Raw genomic sequence first — 19,791 nt, forward strand, 5'->3', positions numbered from 1 at the left:
ACTCCTGGGCTCAAGCGAGTCTCCTGCCTCAGCCTCCCAAGTAGCTGGGACCACAGACGCCCGCCACAACGCCTGGCTATTTTTTGGTTGCAGCCATCATTGTTGTTTGGTGGGCCGGGGCTGGATTTGAACCCGTCACTGTAGGTATATGTGGCTGGCACCTTAGCCACTTGAGCCACAGGTGCAGAGCCAACATTACCATTTCAAAATATGATAAATATACAATTAAAGAAAAATTTCCCAGTGTGCAAAATAAATGATCAAAAATGTTCTTAAAAAGGGGATTGGGGGCTTGGTGCTTATAGCTCAGCAGTTAGGGTGCCAGCCACATACACCAGAGCTGGTGGGTTTGAACCCAGCCTGGGCCTGCTAAACAACAACGACAACTACAACAACAACAAAAAATAGCCAAGTGTTGTGGTGGGAGCCTGTAGTATCAGCAACTTGGGAGGCTGAGGCAAGAGAATCACTTAAGCCCTAGAGTTTGAGGTTGCTGTGAGCTGTGATGCCACAGCACTCTGCCGAGGGCAACATAGTGAGCCTGTTTCAAAAAAAAAAAAGAAGAGGATTGGGGCCAGACACAATGGTTCACATCTTTAATCCTACCACTCTGGGAGGCTGAGGTGGATGGATTGCTTAAGCTCATGAGTTCAAGACCAGCCAGAGCAAAATTGAGACACCCTCCCATCTCTACTAAAAATAGAAAAAAAAAAAAAAACTGAGGCAAATGGATCATTTGAGCCCAAGAGTTGGAGGTTGCTGTGAGCTACAACACCACAGTACTCTACCTGGGACAAAAGCTTGAGACTCTGTCTCAAAAAAAAGGGGGGCTTAGTTAATTATATATTTATACATATATATGTACACACACATACAGTAGAATACAATGATGTCATAAAAAAGAATTACCTTAAACACTTTATTATCCATTTCAGAATCATTGAGATCCCATTTTTAATGAATGCTACAGTGGTATATTTACATACAATAAAATGTACCATTTTAAGTGTTCATTTTGATGAGTTTGACAAATTTACAATAACCACCACCATATCAAAATATAAAGTGCTGAAAGATCTCATTTTAAAATAATTTATCTCTCTATGTGTTTCTGAATGCCCCTTTATTTTCACAGACTGAAAAACACATGAACAAACACACTCAAAACTAGCCAGTGGGGCTTGGCGCCCATAGCACAGTGGTTATGGCACCAGCCACATGCACTGAGACTGGCTGGTTCGAACCCGGCCCAGGCTAGCTGAACAACAATGACAACTGCAACAAAAAATAGCCAGGCGTTGTGGCAGGTGCTTGTAGTCCCAGCTACGTGGGAGGCTGAGGCAAGAGAATTGCTTAAGCCCAAGAGCTTGAGGTTGCTATGAGCTGTGGCGCCACAGCACTCTACTGAGGGCTACCTAGTAAGACTCTTGTCTCAAAAAAAAAAAAAGAAAAAAAGAAAGATTGGCCAGTGGTACTGGTGCTTTCATTTTTTTCTTTAAAAATATTTTTTTTTTTCTTACAGGTGCACACCAACACACCTAGCTCTTTAAAAGTTTTTTTAAAAGACGGGACAGATACTATAACAAATAGTACTGTTATCTACTGCCTAAAAATGCTAACTATTTATGTTAATATGTATTCCAGATTTATAATTTTAACATTAGAGATGTGGCTCAAGTCTTTACCCATTCCTATTTCCTTCCTCCTTCCCAGAGGTTTTTTAAGTTTCCATGGGTAAAAGTGAGATTATTTAAATGGTAGTGGTTAAATGTTTTCAATGGTTAAAAAGTAATGCTGTGGCTTTGACTAACAGCTGAAGTAATTATCAACTAAATCTTATCATTTGCAAATTGTGATCCCTAAAAAATAACTTTATCATAACCTGACATTAAAAACTATATTTGAAATGTTACAGCTCTTTTAGAATCTGTCCAGCAGGTTTTCCCATTTTTACTAAAAACTGATCCCCCCACCATCAAAACTACATTAGAAATGGTTATTATCCTAAAAAAAAAAATTCTTAACATTACTATTTAATCTGTCAGAAGTTGCTAAAAAAATGACTGAAAGAAAAAAGAAATTTAAATTAAGAACATATCACAGCCAAATTTCACTAGCTTTTCTGCTAGCCAAAAAGTAGAAGACCTGAATAAGACGTCCTTCAAATAAAGGCTAAATTCAATCTAGACTGTCTTCTTTAATCATTCTAACATGTATAGACCACATAACTGAACAACAATGTAGCAAGTAAGAGGCAGAAGTTATCAGAATCTGAGATAACTAGAGACTATAAATCATTTTAGGATGATTTAATGTACACTTTTCAAAGAAGTTTGCACTAATGAAGCAGTATGGAATTTACCAGCGTCTATTTAAGCATGGAATGCTTCACACAGTTCCGGAAAGAAACAACAGGAAAAGAGGGGCAGAGGAAGTAGGAAAGCACACCAGGCAGGATGGTAAACGTGAGCATAGTTCTATGAACAAAACAACGTTGGCTCTGATCTATCAGGTTGGATCAGAAGGGACATGTTTCAATATTAAAAGAATTAATTAATTATATCTCCACTTTGTTCCATGTAGATGTTAAAATGTAACCAGATAGCACAAAATAAAAAGATAGGATCAGCACCCAATGGTTCATGCGTATAATCCCAGGACTTTGAGAGGCTGAGGCAGGAGGATTGCTTAAGGCTAGGAGTTTGAGAACAGCCTAAGCATGAACGAGACCCTATCTCTACAAAAAGTGAAAAATTAGCCAGGTGTCACACATCTATAGTCTTAGCTGCGAGTGACTGGGGGAAGAGGATCTCTTGAGCCCAGGAGTTCTTGAGGCTGCAATGAGCTATGATTACATTACTGCCCTCCTGCCAGGGCAGTCAGTCAAGGCATATAAGTATCAAAATAAAAAACAGCAACCTACCTTCCATAAAATGGAATTCTTGCTTTAGTAGCATTCTGCTTTAGTTGGTCAAAAGCCCCTAGAAGATAAAAGAGTAAATGAATCCTCAAACTTGAAAATAAAAATTACAGAAAATAATTTCAAAGAATTATTCAAATTTCAACACATTACCTGCTCTGAATGTATCTGCGCATATCAAACAGGTCTTCCATCCTTTCCTCTGGTAATAATATGCTAACTGGAAAAGGAAGATTAAAAATATACAATATAAAATATAATAAATTATCATACCTATGATTTATTTTTATCTTTATTATTTACCTAAAGAATAAAGTAAAACTCCTCATAATTTTCCTGAAACTAGTATTATTAAAGATTTGTGAATACAGCAAATTTCCTAAAGAGTTTAAATTCTAATTTTTGTGCAGTAGCAAAGGATACAAGATGATCAAACAGCAAATTATCACAGTAAAAAATGTTAACAATTATTGTTAACTAAAAACAAATAATAACAGACCCTCTAAAAATAATCTTTTTAAAAAACAAACAAAAAACAAAAAACCCTGAACATATAGGAGAGGCGTATGGGAAAAAAAAAATCTGTTAACAATGTTGAGGCATCCAATTCTAGAGGAAAGAGAGGTATAATGAATTAAAGATTTACATAAGGACATGCAAAATGAAGATGTATATTACACCGGCTGGGAACCTGAAAAAGGAGGCTTAAGTCACAAGAAGTATAGTAAACGCCATAGTCTAAGCTCCAAAAATCATTTAGTCATGTCCTTAAAAGATAGGAACAGTCTTCTTTTTTTTTTTCTTTTTTTTTTGAGACAGTCACTATGTAGCCCTTGGTAGAGTGCCATGATGTCACAGCAACCTCAAACTCTTGGGCTTAAGTGATTCTCTTGCCTCAGCCTCCCAAGTAACTGGAACTACAGGCGCCTGCCACAATGCCTGGCTATTTTTTTGTTGCCGTTGTCATTGTTGTTTCAGCAGACCCGGGCTGGGTTTGAACCCATCAGCCTCAGTGTATGTTACTGGCACCCTAACCACTGAGCACAGGCGCCAAGCTGGAGTGGTCTTTTTATAAAAAAAGAAGAAAAAATAGCAAAGTTATATAATATAAAAGTTTGCCATTCCTATAAAAGTAATTACAAGCGGCTCGACGCCTATAGCTCAACCGGCTAAGGCGCCAGCCACGTACACCTAAGGTGGCGGGTTCGAATCCCCAGCCCGGACCCGCCAAACAACAATGACGGCTGCAACCAAAAAATAGCCGGGCGTTGTGGCGGGCGCCTGTGGTCCCAGCTACTTGGGAGGCGGAGGCAGGAGACTCGCTTGAGCCCAGGAGCTGGAGGTTGCTGTGAGCTGTGATGCCACGGCACTCTGCCCAGGGGGACAGCTTGAGGCTCTGTCTAAAAAAAAAAAAAAGTAATTACAAGAGGCTATGAGATCTTCTTATCCTATAAAAAATTATTACAAAAATATAATAGACACACCAAATAACACAAAGTTGTAAAAACAACAGTATTATAAAGCCTGAGTTTAAAATAAAACTTGATTTATACAAACATATCTGTTATTTGACTACTTAAAAATTCAATTTAATTTACCTTTGAACATGTTGTTGTTTTACCACTTCCTTGCAATCCAACAAACATGATCACATTTTGTTTTCCTTTAGTGGGTGTCCATGCTTTAACTCCAGGGTCTACGAGCTACACACCAAAAATAAAAATAAGATTAATTTATACTTACATTTAAAACTCTTCCCTTCAACTTTTAAATTATAAAAATAATCTAAGGACATTTTCATATGAAATGAAGCCACCATATGCTACCATTCTAATATAATTCTGACATTCTCTTTTGTGTACACAGAATGAAATTTAAACATAAAAAATATAGGTCTTTCTAAGATCAAATACAGAAAAAAAAAGAATATAAAATAATGCACTGTGAAGTCATAATCAAGCCTACACTCCCAAACTGATTTAGAGATAAGGATCCCAAAACATTCTTTAGAAGAAGCTGGGTTTTGAAATAAAATATGAGACCAAGATCGAGCCACAGGAACAATCTACATCAGCAATACAAAAATGCATGTGCAGGGCACATGTGAATTTTAAAATGTCTAGCAGTGCCATTTATAAATAAAAATAATATTAATTTTAATATTTTATTTAACCCAAAATATCATTCCAACATGCAATCTATATAAAAAATCAATAAGATATTTTATATTCCTTTTCCCATACTAATTCTTCAAATGTGGTATGTATTTCACACATAAAGAACATCACAGTTTGGACTAGTTACATTAAAAGTGCTTAACAACCCCAAGTGCCTAGTAGCCCCCATACTGAAGAGAACTTATGTCCATATTCAACTTGACTAATGTTTATATATGAGCAAAACTACAAATTACACGTGAAAAACTTTCCAAGTCAAATGTTAAATTCTCCAATGCCAAAAATCTACTATACAGTTATAACATTTTGAAGGCTAATAAAAAATATTCATCTATTTTATAATGACAATCAGTGGAAAATAAAGGCTCATATAGGGACAGTCCCCAAATTAACAAGCATAAAGCATTTTAAAAGGTCATTTAAAATAATAATTCAATTTTGAGTCAGTTGTTTAGAGTTTGAAATGTGAACCCATATGATACTGAATCCATAATAGTTAGTGTCCTAGGGATTAGCACACTATGCATGAAAAAAGGTTCAAGGGAACATGCTACATCCATTCATTTACTACTTTGGTACCACAATAGCAGAGCAGTAGTTAACAGCGGATACTATGTGACCCACAAAATCTAAACCTACTAAGTGAAAATTTGCCAAGTTTATTTTAGACAATACCATAAAAGTCACATAATCAATCCACATGATACTTGAATTTCAATGAAAGCCATGTAGCAGAGAAGAAAGGAAAACATACTTTCTTACACCTTTCCCAGGTGTATGTAGGCCTACCCTTAGATGAACTTGTGAAATAGGTAAAATCTCCCTGAAACATATTCCCACTCTTCCAAGATCCTTTTATATATTGATGCTATCCTACATTCACCTCCATTCTCTACAATCTCCCAGAAGAACAACCTTTATTCATTAATATCGACACTAACCCTCATCAGGAAGTAAGTATCGGGATAGTGTCAAACTCACAGTTGAAATACAAATTCCTAGTTTATACCTGAAAGCCTGAATTTTATCACTGGCCACCATATTGTCAGTTATTTTCCTGAAAGTAATAGGCTCATTTCACTTACTCTGGGGAAAAATGTCTGTCAAATGCTTAAGGCTGAATAATCACAGATTATGTGTCTACTGTTTGTTCATGTAAAAGTGGTGTTTTATGAAAGAAGCAACTAGCTCAGCTTGCTATCAATCACACATGTGCCTTTCTCAAGACAACCATAAAATTTCAATATGCAGCAGAAGAGTTTTATACATACTTTCCATTTCATTATACATTCATTATACAGAATCTTAAAAAGACGTATATACTCACGTGTCAAGATTTAATACAATTAATAATTTATAATTGTTTCTTCAAGGATATTCTTAAGTGAAACTGGCATTTTTTCCTTTACTACAAGTGTGTGCTAGTAAGAAGTACAATAAGTAGTAATACAGTTTGGTGCCACTGCCTTGATTCACGCTAGCAAGTTTTACTCACAATTACATTTGCACTATTAGTGGAAATATCAACACAGTAATAAAGGCAAATACTATCTAGTATTATTATGAAAATAATTTTTACCTTACTTTGTTCCACTGCTTTAGACTTTTACGTTCTGAGTATAAAGACAAGTCCTCTCTACTGTCAGCAGCATTTTTTTTTTTTTTTTGCAGTTTTTGGCCGGGGCCAGGTTTGAACCCACCACCTCTCGTATATGGGGCCAGCGCCCACTTCTTTGAGACACAGGCACCGCCCAGCAGCATTTTTTTTTTTTTTAAGAGATAGGGTCTCACTCAGGCTGGACTGCAAGGTGCAATCATAGCTCACTGTAACCTTAACCTCTTGGGCTTACGGGATCCTTCCACTTCAACCTGTTGAGTAGCCAGGACTAGACATATACCACCATGCCCAGCTAATGTTTTTAATTTTTTGCAGACAGGGGTCTTGCTATGTTGTCCAGCCTGATCTTGAACTTCAGGCCTCAAGCGATCCTCCTGCCTTGGCCCCCCTAAAGTGCTGGGATTATAGGCATGAGCCACTTTGAGCAGGCAATAAATGCTTCTTAATGACGTACATGGTGTTCTAAGATTGCCTACATAAGTCAACCCCTAACAATAAAATTTCCACCCATCCTGGGCTGACCTCAAATGCTAGACAAAAAGCAATCTGGAAGTAATTTGAGGAATCCTACACAAGAGTTTGGAGATCAGACCTGGGTTTGCTACTAAATAATGGTCTCAATTTTCCCAACTGCAAACTGAAAAGTATTATCTGGAAAAATTCTCTGATCCCTTTTAGAGCTGAATCTCTTTTTTCTTTCCTTTTTTTTTTTTTTTTTTTTGCAGTTTTTGGCCAGGGCTGGGTTTGAACCCACCACCCCCGGCATATGGGGCTGGCGCCCTACTCCTTTGAGCCACAAGCACTGCCCCTCTTTTTTCAAAAGAGTAAATGAAAATAGTTACACAAAGTGGGAAAAAAATAATTGTAGACAACTACCAAGCATCTAAGGCTCTAAAAAAGATTTTTAGCACCTTTGTTTATTCCTGCTACTGGACCCATATATATTTTTTAAAATACTGAGATTTTCATGTATAATTTACATGATAGCACAAATAGTAACAGTTCTAAGGTAAGGAAGGGCAACAAGGTATACCACTTGAAAATAAAACTTCACTAATTCAAAACTGCTTGTATCTAGGCAACAGTTGGAATATTTGATCTTTTCCAAGGGAATTCTTTACACAATGGACAGCATAGAAAAGAATAATTTTGTACAAGAAAGTCAAGTTCAACTTTCTTGAATAAAAGTAGGTCCATCACTAGGCAATACATGATATTAAAAAAGAAAACCTCGGGGGTGGCACCTGGAGCTCAAGGGAGTAGGGCGCTGGCCCCTTATGCCGGAGGTGGCGGGTTCAAACCCAGCCCCAGCCAAAAACTACAAAAAAAAGAAAAGAAAAGAAAAGAACAGTTAGTTCTTTCCCCTGCCAGAAGCTCTGGTGCCTTTTACTTCTTCTGTATTCCTTTCTAATAAAATCCTGTCTTACTGCTAAAAAAAAAAAGAAAGAAAAGAAAAAAGAAAAGAAAACCTCAGTGAGGCCCTCTGTCAATTAATCTGTAGTGAAGGTTTACTGTTTGCATCTTGGCTCTGGCATTTTTTGTAGGAATAGTACTGGCCTTTATATCTGAACTCAGAATTCTGAAACCTCAGTAAGTCTATAATAAAAACAGGCCACTTCAGAAAATTTAATAATCTTTCCATTAACATTTTAATACAGTGAATAGTCCATGAAACATATTTAAAAGGATTCTGAAATAATATTTGTTTGTAGTGCCAGAATATTTTTATCCACCAAGTCTAAAGAATCACAGTACAAACTTGATATACTTTTACCTTCACAAGTTCTTTAAATACAGCATGTTGAATCATTTTTCTTTTGTTAAGACCAGATGCCATCTCTTCAAGATCAATAGCAGACCTTCATGATAGTAGTGATTAGGGTAAAGAGGAGAAAAGTCAGTTAAAACATTCTAAAAAGTTTCTGCCCTAAAGAATATAAGAATATTCAATCATTCATATTAAGTCTTCTAATCAAGAAGCAGATAATTATTATAGATTTATGAGTCTATACCATAAAGAATTTTACCATTAAATATTACAATGCAAGACTCTGGCTAGCTTTTTAAGGCTTTTTTGGAAAATATAACTATTAATAATTTGTCCTAATATCATTGCAAAGTACTAATTTATTTTTCGTTTAATTTTTTTTTTTTTTTTTTTTGACCTGGGCTGGGTTTGAACCCACCACCTCCGGCATATGGGGCTAGTGCCCTACCCTTTTGAGCCACAGGCGCCGCCCCAAATTTATTTTTCTTACAGCTTATATACTTCATACATCTTACAACTAACAGAAAATAGGACTACTTTCTCTAGTGCTAAATGCTAGTAGTCCTAAACTTATTCCCAGCTTAACAATACAAAAAAGGGAGATGTCTTGAGCATGATAAAGGCTGGCATTCAATTGAGGTACTTGTATTGTTCTATGTGTCTGCCCAGTCAGTCCCTCTCCCAATGAATACAGTAACTGAGATCACATACATTACTTCTTCACTCGAATATGAACAGAGAAACCAAAAGGAGAACGAAAGAGAATGTATTTCTCTAATGATGAAGGAGGCTGATTAAAATAATCTTAAGACTAAAGACAGTAAAATGGCACTACTCTTCTATGAAGAATCTCAATTATTAAACAGCTTTATATTAAAATACTACACAGTACATAATTGAATCCATCTAAATAAAGGACTAGTAAGATAAAAAAAAAATCCATAATTAAATTAAAACCACATGTAGTTTACTTTGAAGCATCATTATGGAAATATACTAAACCAGTCTTCCAACATATAAGATCTATAACATTCCAGCGATGACTGGCAGAAATGATTCATGATATAGCAAACTTTGCTAGTTAGCTCCTTATCTTAGAAATTTAAACTTAGTTTTGCATATTTATTACCTGATTAAATTAACTTACTTAACATTTTCTCTTAGTTGCTTCACTAGTTTAATATTAACATCTGCTTCCAATAATGCTGTACATACTTCTTTTAGCATAGCATTTAGTACCTGAAAACAAATAAAAATTTAAAGCACTCAGTGTTACATTTCAATTACATAAAAACAATGACTGACCAGTTATCATATACGACCATAGTTTAGTAATAATAAAACAATACATCATTGAGGGGAGAAGCTTTTCAGTTAGCTTTAGTGAGTTAATTTTATTAAGTGGTCCGTCATTTTGTCAAAATAAGACACACCATTTAGTTTTATATAACCAAGTATTAATTACTGCAATTGTATTCCTTTACTAAAGTAATAATAATAAACACAATATTCAAGCCAAAGAAAATTACTATACAACAGATGTTGCCCTTGATGTCTTCTGTGTCACTGAAGAGCTTGTGTTGCTGATACATAATGGTATACAGTAACAATATTTACTTTTCCTAACTGGACAACCATGGAGGAAAACAGAATAGAAGAAAATTACCCAGTCTCATCATTTCTACTTAGATCAGTGGAATAAAATGTAAAGGAAGCTATCCTCCACTAATAATTCACTATCATTACATGTTTTTTGAAGAGCAAGGCACTACAGCTAAAAGTAATAGATTATAAAGTCCTACAAAAAGACAGAGCTTTACCAACTGTTTACAAACTCCAATGTACACTCCATGAGGGAAGGAATTTTAGTCTATTTTGTTCACTGTCATATCCCTTGTGCCAGCAAAAATGTCTGCAAAAATGTAGGACCTAAAATATCTCTAGAATGAATTATTTCCTTTCAATTGATTTCATACACCCTACAGGGGCTTATTAGTTTTCTCTATTCCTCATTAGAAGTATCTGATAAAACTGGAACTGATCTCTCATTAGAGGAATTTCTTCCTATTAATTCTCTATCACTCCAGTATCAAAAACAGTGAAGGGACAAATTCAAATGAGGATTTCAATGAAAATGAATCAAAGTAGCCAAGATGAAAACACTAGTGCTATAAGAAAAATACCAAATAAAAGTCACAGAGAAAAGGTCAGAGAAGCACATGCCTAGCCAAGGAGAAAAAAGCAAGATATTAAAGTTATAGAAAAGTATTTTCTATATATTTATAGAAAAATATAAATTTTTGGATTTAAACAATTTTCAAAAGTTAAAATACATATATCTTTACACACAGCTAAAATCATTTTTGTTTTCTGGGTTTTTTGGGAAACTTCTAATTGAAAGTTAAAGTAATATGAAGGTAGTTGATTTCTCAATAAAAAATACTACTTACTGGCTTGGCACCTATAGCTTAGTGTCAGCCACATACACCACCAGGGTTGGCCCAGCCAAAAAATGACAACTCCAACAACAACAACAACAACAAAACAGCCAGGCATTGTGCCAGGCGCCTATAGTCCCAGCCCAAGCCTGCCAAAAAATGACAACTCCAACAACAACAACAAAAAAAAAAAACAGCCAGGCATTGTGGCAGGTGCCTGCAGTCCCAGCCCGAGCCTGCCAAATAATGACAACTCCAACAACAACAACAAAAAAATCAGCCAGGCATTGTGGCAGGTGCATGTAGTCCCAGCTATAAGGGAGGCTAAGGCAAGAGAATAGCTTAAGCCCAAAAGTTTGATGTTGCTGTGAGCTGTGACACCATGGAACTCTACCCAGGGTGACATAGTGAGACTCTGTCTCAAAAAAAAAAAACACAGGGGAGGAGGTCACCTCTATGGTTTATCTTATAAGGGTACAAGTGAATCTTTCTAAAAGCAGAGTATGAACGTTTTAACTCAATAACTAAGAAAATGACATGAAGGTTATGTTAACCAGTTTGATGAGAGTACTTCAAAATGTATATGAAAACAGCACACTATACTCCATGATTGCATTAATGTACACAGTTACGCTGTAAGAAATAAAAAAAAAAAAAACACTATTTGCTGCATACAACATTAGGTTTCTACCTGCAAATATTCAACTTACACCAAAATAAATACAGGGATTACTAATAATACACCTCCCTAATGCGAGTACTAATACATAATTGCACATACTTCACAATTATTAATTTTGTTTTTTGAGACAGACTCTTGCTCTGTTGCTCATGCTGGAGGGTAGAGGCACGATCATAGCTCACTGCAGCCTTGAACTCCTGGGCTAAAGCAATCCTGCTTCAGCCTCCCAAGCAGCTAGGACTGCAGGAGAATACCACCATATCAGCTAATTTTTTAAATATTTAGTACAGATGGGGTTTTGCCATTTGCCCAGGCTGTTCTCAAACTCTTGCCTTTAAACAATCCTCCAACCTAGGCCTCCCAAGAGCTGGGCTTATAAACATGAGCGAGCCTCAAATAATATGTTACATACCTCTTCATTGATAATGGTGGCATTGCTCAGTGAGCGTAATGCTGATGTTATTTTTCTTCCAAGGTCTGCTAGAACCATCTTGAAGGCTTTAAGATGTGCTTAGAAGGAATTCTAGAAAGGAAAAATAATTAAATGAAAATGAGAAAAATCCATTTCATTTCCCATGACTAAAGACTTCTATTGAAGATTATGTTTAAATTAGTGTTTAGTTACTATAATATCAGCTTCTATTGCCTCAACCTGTGTGTCAATATAGTCATATTCAAAAGATAAAACTACCAGTTGTTTATGATGCCTTATGTCTGAATACCTAATTGGATCTTATATATGAACCAGCAAATTTAACATGTCAAATATCCTTTCAGGAAATGATATGATCTCAAATTAAGGATGTTCTCTTTTTGGTACAATACTTACGAATGTGAACAACCCAATGATGTATTATGTAAATTTTTAAATGAAAAAGATGAAAGAGAATTTGAGGAAGGTGAAAAGGCATAAAAAATGGTATTCAAAGAAATACCAATTGTCTAATGTAAGTAATACTGGAAGAAAAGTTAGCTGTTCAAAACAACTGTTTTAGTTACCCTTCTGAGCTAATCTACTAATTAGTCAACCAAGATTATTCAGACTAGATCCCATTTACAGAGTAGATAGAAGATTAAAAATAAAAGAAATAAGAGGACAAAATAGTTGACTCATTCAATATTGAGAGAGTAGAGAGGTGAGAGGAGTCAATAGTCAAAAAGGTAAAATGCATTTAAGGACTTATCACTGGCAGAGATATTCCAGGTTAAGCTATAAACTTTTTTTTAGTCTCATAGTCTCACTATGTCACCCTGGGTAGAGTGCCATGGCATCACAGCTCACAGCAACCTCAAACTCTTGGGCTTAAGAGATTCTTTTGCCTCAGCCTCCCAAGTAGTTGGGACTACAGGTGCCCACTACAACAGTTGGCAAGGCTGAACTATAAATTAAACACTACACTTCCACTCAAGTAAAATGTGGTAATTCAGAACTTTAAAACAAAAATGACTACAAATACTTGATGAAACATGAAAAAAATTGCTTACCAGAAGTTTTTTACAATTACATGGTTACTTAACCTGAAACAGCAATCACTTCCAGGAAAAGATGCTGGACTTTTCATTTCTTATCCCATACCCATTATACTAAACACTTACTAATCCTTAAGTTAATATTCCGTATGTAAGAAGTAAGATTCAGATGTTTCAGTTCATCTCCTTTACCACTATGATACCAACAAGTACTATAACCCTATTTATGACACCACAATTAACTTTTTTAGAGGTCATGTCATAAAACATCATCCTTCATTTTAAAAAGATAAACTAGTTACCCCTTAAAACTAAATCTAGGCTCGGCGCCTATAGCTCAACCGGCTAAGGCGCCAGCCACATACACCTAAGGTGGCGGGTTCGAATCCCCAGCCCGGACCTGCCAAACATCAATGATGGCTGCAACCAAAAAATAGCCAGGTGTTGTGGCGGGCGCCTGTGGTCCCAGCTACTCGGAAGGCTGAGGCAAGAGAATCACCTAAGCCCAAGAGCTGGAGGTTGCTGCAAGCTATGACGCCAGGGCACTCTACCGAGGGTGATAAAGTAAAACTCTGTCTCTAAAAAAGAAAAAACCACTAAATCTAATTCCCCATGTTAGCTGGTTCTTTTAAATTAAATTAATTCTAATTTAAAAAAAATGTGAAGTTTTCCAATACACTTTGCCTTATGTAAGCATTTATTGGTAGCATTATTTTCTTTTTTCTTTTTTAGAGACAGAGTCTCCCTTTATCGCCCTTGGTAGAGTGCTGTAGCATCACAGCTCACAGCAACCTCCAGTTCTTGGGCTTAGGTGATTATTTTGTCTCAGCCTCCCGAGTATCTGGGACCACAGGCACCCACCATAACGCCCAGCTATTTTTTTGTTGCAGTTTGGCCGGGGCCAGGTTTGAACTCCACACCCTTGGTATATGGGGCTGGCGCCTACTCACTGAGCCACAGGTACCACCCTATTGATAGCATTATTTTAAGATATATTTGCCTTAAATAAAACTCTGCACTTCAAGAGAAGAATAAGAACACCTCATGATACCTTTTACTTAACAGCGCTTCCTCTCTAATTTTCAAGGATATATTTGTTAGAATTCTGCTTAAAATCTCAATGACTTCCCATTGCACATACAGGTCAGGTCCTCAGAATGAATGGTAAGGCACCCCAAACACACACACCCTGACCTGCTTCTGACCTCCTCTGTGTTGCTGCTGCACATTTCTACCCCAGTACCTCATTAGCTAGCTCTTCCTCTGGTTGAAAACACAGCCCCCATCTCCTTCAGATCATTGTCCAGATGCCAGTCCTCGGTGAGGCCTTTCCTAATCCATATTTTAAAATACAAACCCTCTCTCCTTTATTTTTCCAACTGTCCTATTATCAATTGACATATGATTTACTTATACCAGGCGTCCTCAAACTACGGCCCACGGGCCACATGCAGCCCACTGAGGACATTTATCCGGCCCGCCTGGTGTTTTTGACTGTCCTGCTTTATCCGGACTGCTGCCTGTCCTGCTTAGCAGCCAACTCATCCCAGGGCCTGCAGTCCGGCCCTCCAACAGTCTGAGGGACAGTGAACTGGCCCCCTGTTTAAAAAGTTTGAGGACCCCTGACTTATACTGTATTATTTGTGAGCTATAATTGCTCTACTGAAAAGTAAGCTGCAAGAGGGCAGGGAGTTTTGTCTCTTTTGCTCTCTCCTGTGTGCTCACTGCTTTATCTATGCTCAGTCTTACATAGGAAACATTTAATAAAAATGAACTTCATGAATGAATGAAAAGATATATTTAAGACCATAGGAAAAAAGCAAGAAAAGTCATGAAACGGGATACCAATATTTATTAAAGGCCATTAAAGAAGATAATATGATGAATCAAAAGAAAATCAATGACCCAGGTAATTAACATTGTACATTTAATATATTCATTTGTCATTACTTACTATAACTTTCTAGAATTTCCCTACTATGAATTTCCAAAATACTTAAAAATTAACCTTACCTTATTATAATATGTAGACTAAAATGCAAAATACTTTTTAATAGTAATATCTAACCCTAAATCTCAAATTAATCTACAGTCAAGCATACTCATCCAAAATTCTCTCAGCTAACTAAAAACATTTATAGAAATAAATCTGCAAAAAGAAAGAAAGAGAAAGAAAGAAATCTGCATATGCTAAATTTCACAAAAAAAGAATCTCTACTTACATGAAAGAGAAAAGTAAGGGATTACAACATACTACTTCCAATAGTTTAACATTTATTATCTCATTTTACCCTCACAACAATTTTATGATATAAGCAGGTTAGGGAGTGAAACAGCCATTCCCCACCAAAAAATGTAAAATGACTTTTCATGGTACGGTCATTTGGCTACACAGGTTTAAATCCTAGAGTATAAATGATGCTTTAAGTGATAGAGTTGAATATTCCAACTGGCAAACTTTAGAGACAATTTTTTTTTCAACTTTTCTGAGACAGGGTCTCCCTCTGTTGCCAAAGCTAGGGTACAGTGGCACGATTAGAGCCCACTGAAATCCAACTCCTGGGCTCAAGCAATCCTTTGACCTCAGCCTTCCAAGTACTGGGACTACAGGTGCATGCTATCACAGCCAACCTGGTTTGTTTTATTCACAGTTTTTGGCCAGGGCTGGGTTTGAACCTGCCACCTCTGGTATGTGGGGCCGGCACCCTACTCCTTTGAGCCACAGGCACCGCCCCACAACCAGTCAATTGTTAAATATTTTGCAGAGACAGGGTGGCACTATGTTGCCCAAGATGATCTCGAACCCTGGTCTCATGTGATCCTCCTACTTCAGCCTCCCAAAGTGCTGAGGTTAAAGACTTGAGTCAATGTGCCCAGCTCCAGGGACAAATTTTGCTGCCAAACTATAACAGAAGAAATCGTATTTTGAAGGGAAAGATGTACATTGTTCTTTGTGAAAGAGTAATTGCAATGTCCCAAAAGGACTAGTAAGTACCACTGCAGTACAGTGCAGTACATACAAGGACTGTTCTTGGCCTAAATCACAGATGCTTCTAACTGGATTCTGACTAGGGGTTGGATAGTGAGTAATGGAAAAAGGCTTGAGGGTGCCCTAAGTAAGGCAAGCACAGGGCCAAGTATTATAACTTACCTGCTGCAGTGTGAAGTACTGGAAAGAGCATGGGCTTTGGAGTCTGACAGACTTGGATTCAAATCCCAGCTCTGTTACATACTGGCTGTGTTACTTTGGGCAAGTTACTTAATCTCTCTGAGCCTCACTTTCCTCACCTGCAAAATGGAGATAATACCATTACCCTGAAGGGCTGTTGTGAGGATTAAATGAGACAATATGTATAAAACTGCCTGCAATTTCCTAGCATATGGCCTATTAACTTCCTTCCTTTCTTGAATGATACCAACTAGCTCTCCTTATATTATCTGAAGTATATCTAAACTGGAAATTTTCTCAACAATCCTACTAAGAGCCTGTCCCATCATCCTGGAAACAGCCTTTTAACATTTAGTCCCCATTACCTGGCTATTATTCAATAGAAACTGCAGTGTCCAATGAGCCACCTTTCCCTACGTAAACGATTGGACGTGTTCCCGCCACAACTCTGCCTGATCTGAGAGTAAATAAACAAACTCTGACAACTAGAGATTTCAAATCCTATTGCAATAAAATCCCTACAAAAAGCTCTTCTAAGCCCTTGTCAATGACTTTTTGAATCAATTAGACTTAAGAACTAAATATACAAATATACTATCTTGTCCTTAAAAAAAAAAAAAATATCACTTCATAGTACTGCTGACCCTCTGTATCTGTGGGTTCCACAACTGTAGATTGAACCAATTACAGATCAAAAATATACCAGAAAAAAACAACCCTGCATCTGTACTGAATGTACAGATGTTTTCTTGTCATTATTCATTAAATAGTAAAGTAGAACTACTTACATAGTATATAAATGTATAGCAATATAGTATAATAACTACTTACACATTCTTTTAGGTACTGTAAATAATCAAGAAATGCTTTAAAGCACATTTTGTAAAATATGCTTGCTAATGCTAAAAATAGGCTTAATTTACACAGGAAGATGCATGTAGGTTATATACAAATACATGTACTATGACATTTTATAACAGAGACTTGACCATCCACAGATTTTGCTATCTCCAACAGGTCTTCCAAAACCAGTTTCTCAGAAGATACTGAGGGACAACTGTACAGCTTTTTAGGTACTTGTCAAAAGCTCATAACCAATATTCTCTTTCTTGACTATAACACTAAATATATATATTTTTAATATTCTGCATAGCATCTGTTCCTAGACTAGCAGGGGTGCCCAGCCTGCAATCATGGGTCGCATACAGATTACATGAGGACTGTTTTGCTTATCTGTGGTGCTGGATATTGCAAAAATTATGCACAGACCTTTTTTTTCTCATCAGCTTTCATTAGTGTGTGTATTTAATGTGTCATCCAAGACAACTCTTCTTCCAATATGCAGCAGGGAAGAAAAAAGGTTGGACACCCCAGTAGGACCAAATAAAAGAAAATGTATTTAATAAATGGCCTATAAGTACTATATCTGATAAAATTAATAAATTTGAATGACTAAATTTATGGTGTTAATTATGACTTTCAAATTTAGGAATTGTTTTTCATGTGGACTCTACTTAGTACTCCAGGAACTAACTCACCTTTATGTTTTGTTATGATAAGAGGATACATGTAAATTTTAAAAATTCAAACATTATAGAAATATTTAAGGTAGAAAACCCACTTCCTTTAATCCTACCCACTACCATGCCCTGCTACCAACTAATAATAATTTGATATATATTCGTATAGATTTTATTTTCAAGGTGAATTAAATTAGACAAGTTTTCACAACAATTGTAGTTTTGGGGGAGAGCAAAAAGAGAAGAAACTAGGAAAATTCTTTTGTAAAATATGCTTGCTAATGCTAAAAATAGGCTTAAATGCAAAAGACTAAAAAACTGCATATACTGTATAATCCATATTTTGTTAAATACAGTCTAAAAACATCTCAAAAAATAACATTAACCATCAGAAAATTGTAAATCAAAATCATGATGAGATATCATTTTATATCCACTAGGATAGCTATACTCAAAAAGACAATAACATGCATTGGCAAGGATACAGAGAAATCAGAACCTCTATACCCCACTGGTAAAAATGTAAAATGGTACAGCCCTTTGGAAAACAAGTTTGGCAAATCCACAAAATGTTATTATACACAGAGCTACCATATGACCCAGCAATTCCACTCCTAGGTACATATCCAACAGAAAGGAAGACACAAATCCAAACAAAAACTTGTGCATGAATGGTCACAGCAACATTATTCATGATAGCTAAAAAGTGGAAACAACCCAAATACCCCTCAACAGACAAATGGATGAAATGCAGCATATCCATACAATGGGATATCAGTAGGCAATAAAAAGGAAGTACTGAACATATGCTACAACATGGATGAATCTTGAAAGCATTACACTAATTGAAAGAACCTAGTCACAAAAGACCATATACTATGATACCATTTCTATGAAACTTTAATAGGCAAATCTATAAAGAAAAAAAGTGGATTAATAGTTGCTTAGGACTGGAGTAAAATGGGGGGTGGTGATTGCTAATGGTCACAAGATTTTTTCATAGAGTAATCAAAATGTTCTAAAATTGATTATATGATAGTTACACAACTCTGTAAATACACTAAAAATCTTTAAATTGTACACTTCAAGTAAATGGTATAAGAATACATTTTAAGACATCAGTTATAGATAACATTTGCAATTACTAAATGGTGAATAACTACTTCAATTTTTATATTTATTTTTATCTTTTTGTAATTCCCAAATTTTCGGTAATGACTAAAAGTATTATTTTTAAGTCAGAGAAAAATCATTTTCCAAAGTGTTCACTGGGAGAATTAGAGCACTATTAATCAACAGACTAGAGGTTGACACAGAGTTGACACTTGTATTCATTTATTCACTCATTAAACACCTACTGTGTGCTCTACAGCATGAGAAAAATGCTAACTCCAAACCAATCAATTACATCACAGCTTAACACAGACGAGGCTCTCTTGTTAACTTCAGAAGATAAATAACACATCATAACATCAGGATCCTCTGCATTAATTTGCACCAAAGCTTTACATTCAATTATATAAAACAGCTAGATGGAAGTTAGGGGAATAATCGTTTGGAAGGAAGGCCTGAAGATGCTTTGCATAGTACTCTATATTAAGCTAGAAAATATTAATTGATCATATCAAAAAAATATGGGAAAAGGGCTTGAGGGAACTGTTTCCTTTCCTGTTGGCATCACTCTTGCTATGTTCTGGGCACTGTACCAAACATGTTACCTAATCTCCTTTCATCTTTGTAATGAGCATATTAGGTAGATAAAGAAACTGAGGCTAGATTGGAATAGCAACTTCCTTAGGCTCACAATCTCCTAAGGAGCACATTAATTCTCATCTCTGTTCCTATAGCTCTCTATGGCTCTTTATACTCAACCGATGTTTCTCATTACTCATCTTGATATAATGTATATTTATGGGCACTTCTCTCACTGTACTGTTAGTTTCTCAATGGCAAGGTTAGTGTCATTCACTTTTGTATCCCCATCATCAAGAGCAATTACACATTTCGTTGAATTAAGCATGCGAAAGAA

General features: G+C 36.2%; 1 protein-coding gene and 1 non-coding gene across 3 annotated transcripts in view; one reads left to right on the forward strand and one right to left on the reverse strand.

Annotated features, from left to right (window-relative positions):
- Positions 1 to 19,791, reverse strand: part of SRP54 (signal recognition particle 54) — a 43,266-nt gene that overhangs the window by 22,661 nt on the left and 814 nt on the right. The window contains exons 1-7 of one of the 2 annotated variants that reach the window (XM_012806454.2): positions 16,225 to 16,289; positions 12,016 to 12,126; positions 9,631 to 9,722; positions 8,490 to 8,574; positions 4,519 to 4,623; positions 3,074 to 3,140; positions 2,924 to 2,981 (exon numbers count right to left, since the gene is read on the reverse strand). In XM_012806454.2, coding sequence (XP_012661908.1) covers positions 2,924 to 2,981; positions 3,074 to 3,140; positions 4,519 to 4,623; positions 8,490 to 8,574; positions 9,631 to 9,722; positions 12,016 to 12,093 — 485 coding nt within the window. In that variant the 5' untranslated portion in view covers positions 12,094 to 12,126; positions 16,225 to 16,289. Of the gene's footprint in view, positions 1 to 2,923; positions 2,982 to 3,073; positions 3,141 to 4,518; positions 4,624 to 8,489; positions 8,575 to 9,630; positions 9,723 to 12,015; positions 12,127 to 16,224; positions 16,290 to 19,791 lie in introns of those variants that run through there. The other variant, XM_012806455.2, reaches the window with a different exon arrangement.
- On the forward strand, positions 1,905 to 1,965 carry LOC111726058. Its single transcript, XR_002773950.1, has one exon. It is a non-coding gene; the product is annotated as a U7 small nuclear RNA (small nuclear RNA).

This window comes from Otolemur garnettii, unplaced genomic scaffold, assembly GCF_000181295.1.
Source record: "Otolemur garnettii isolate 467f Iridium unplaced genomic scaffold, OtoGar3 scaffold00052, whole genome shotgun sequence".
NCBI classification, from domain to species: Eukaryota; Metazoa; Chordata; class Mammalia; order Primates; family Galagidae; genus Otolemur; species Otolemur garnettii.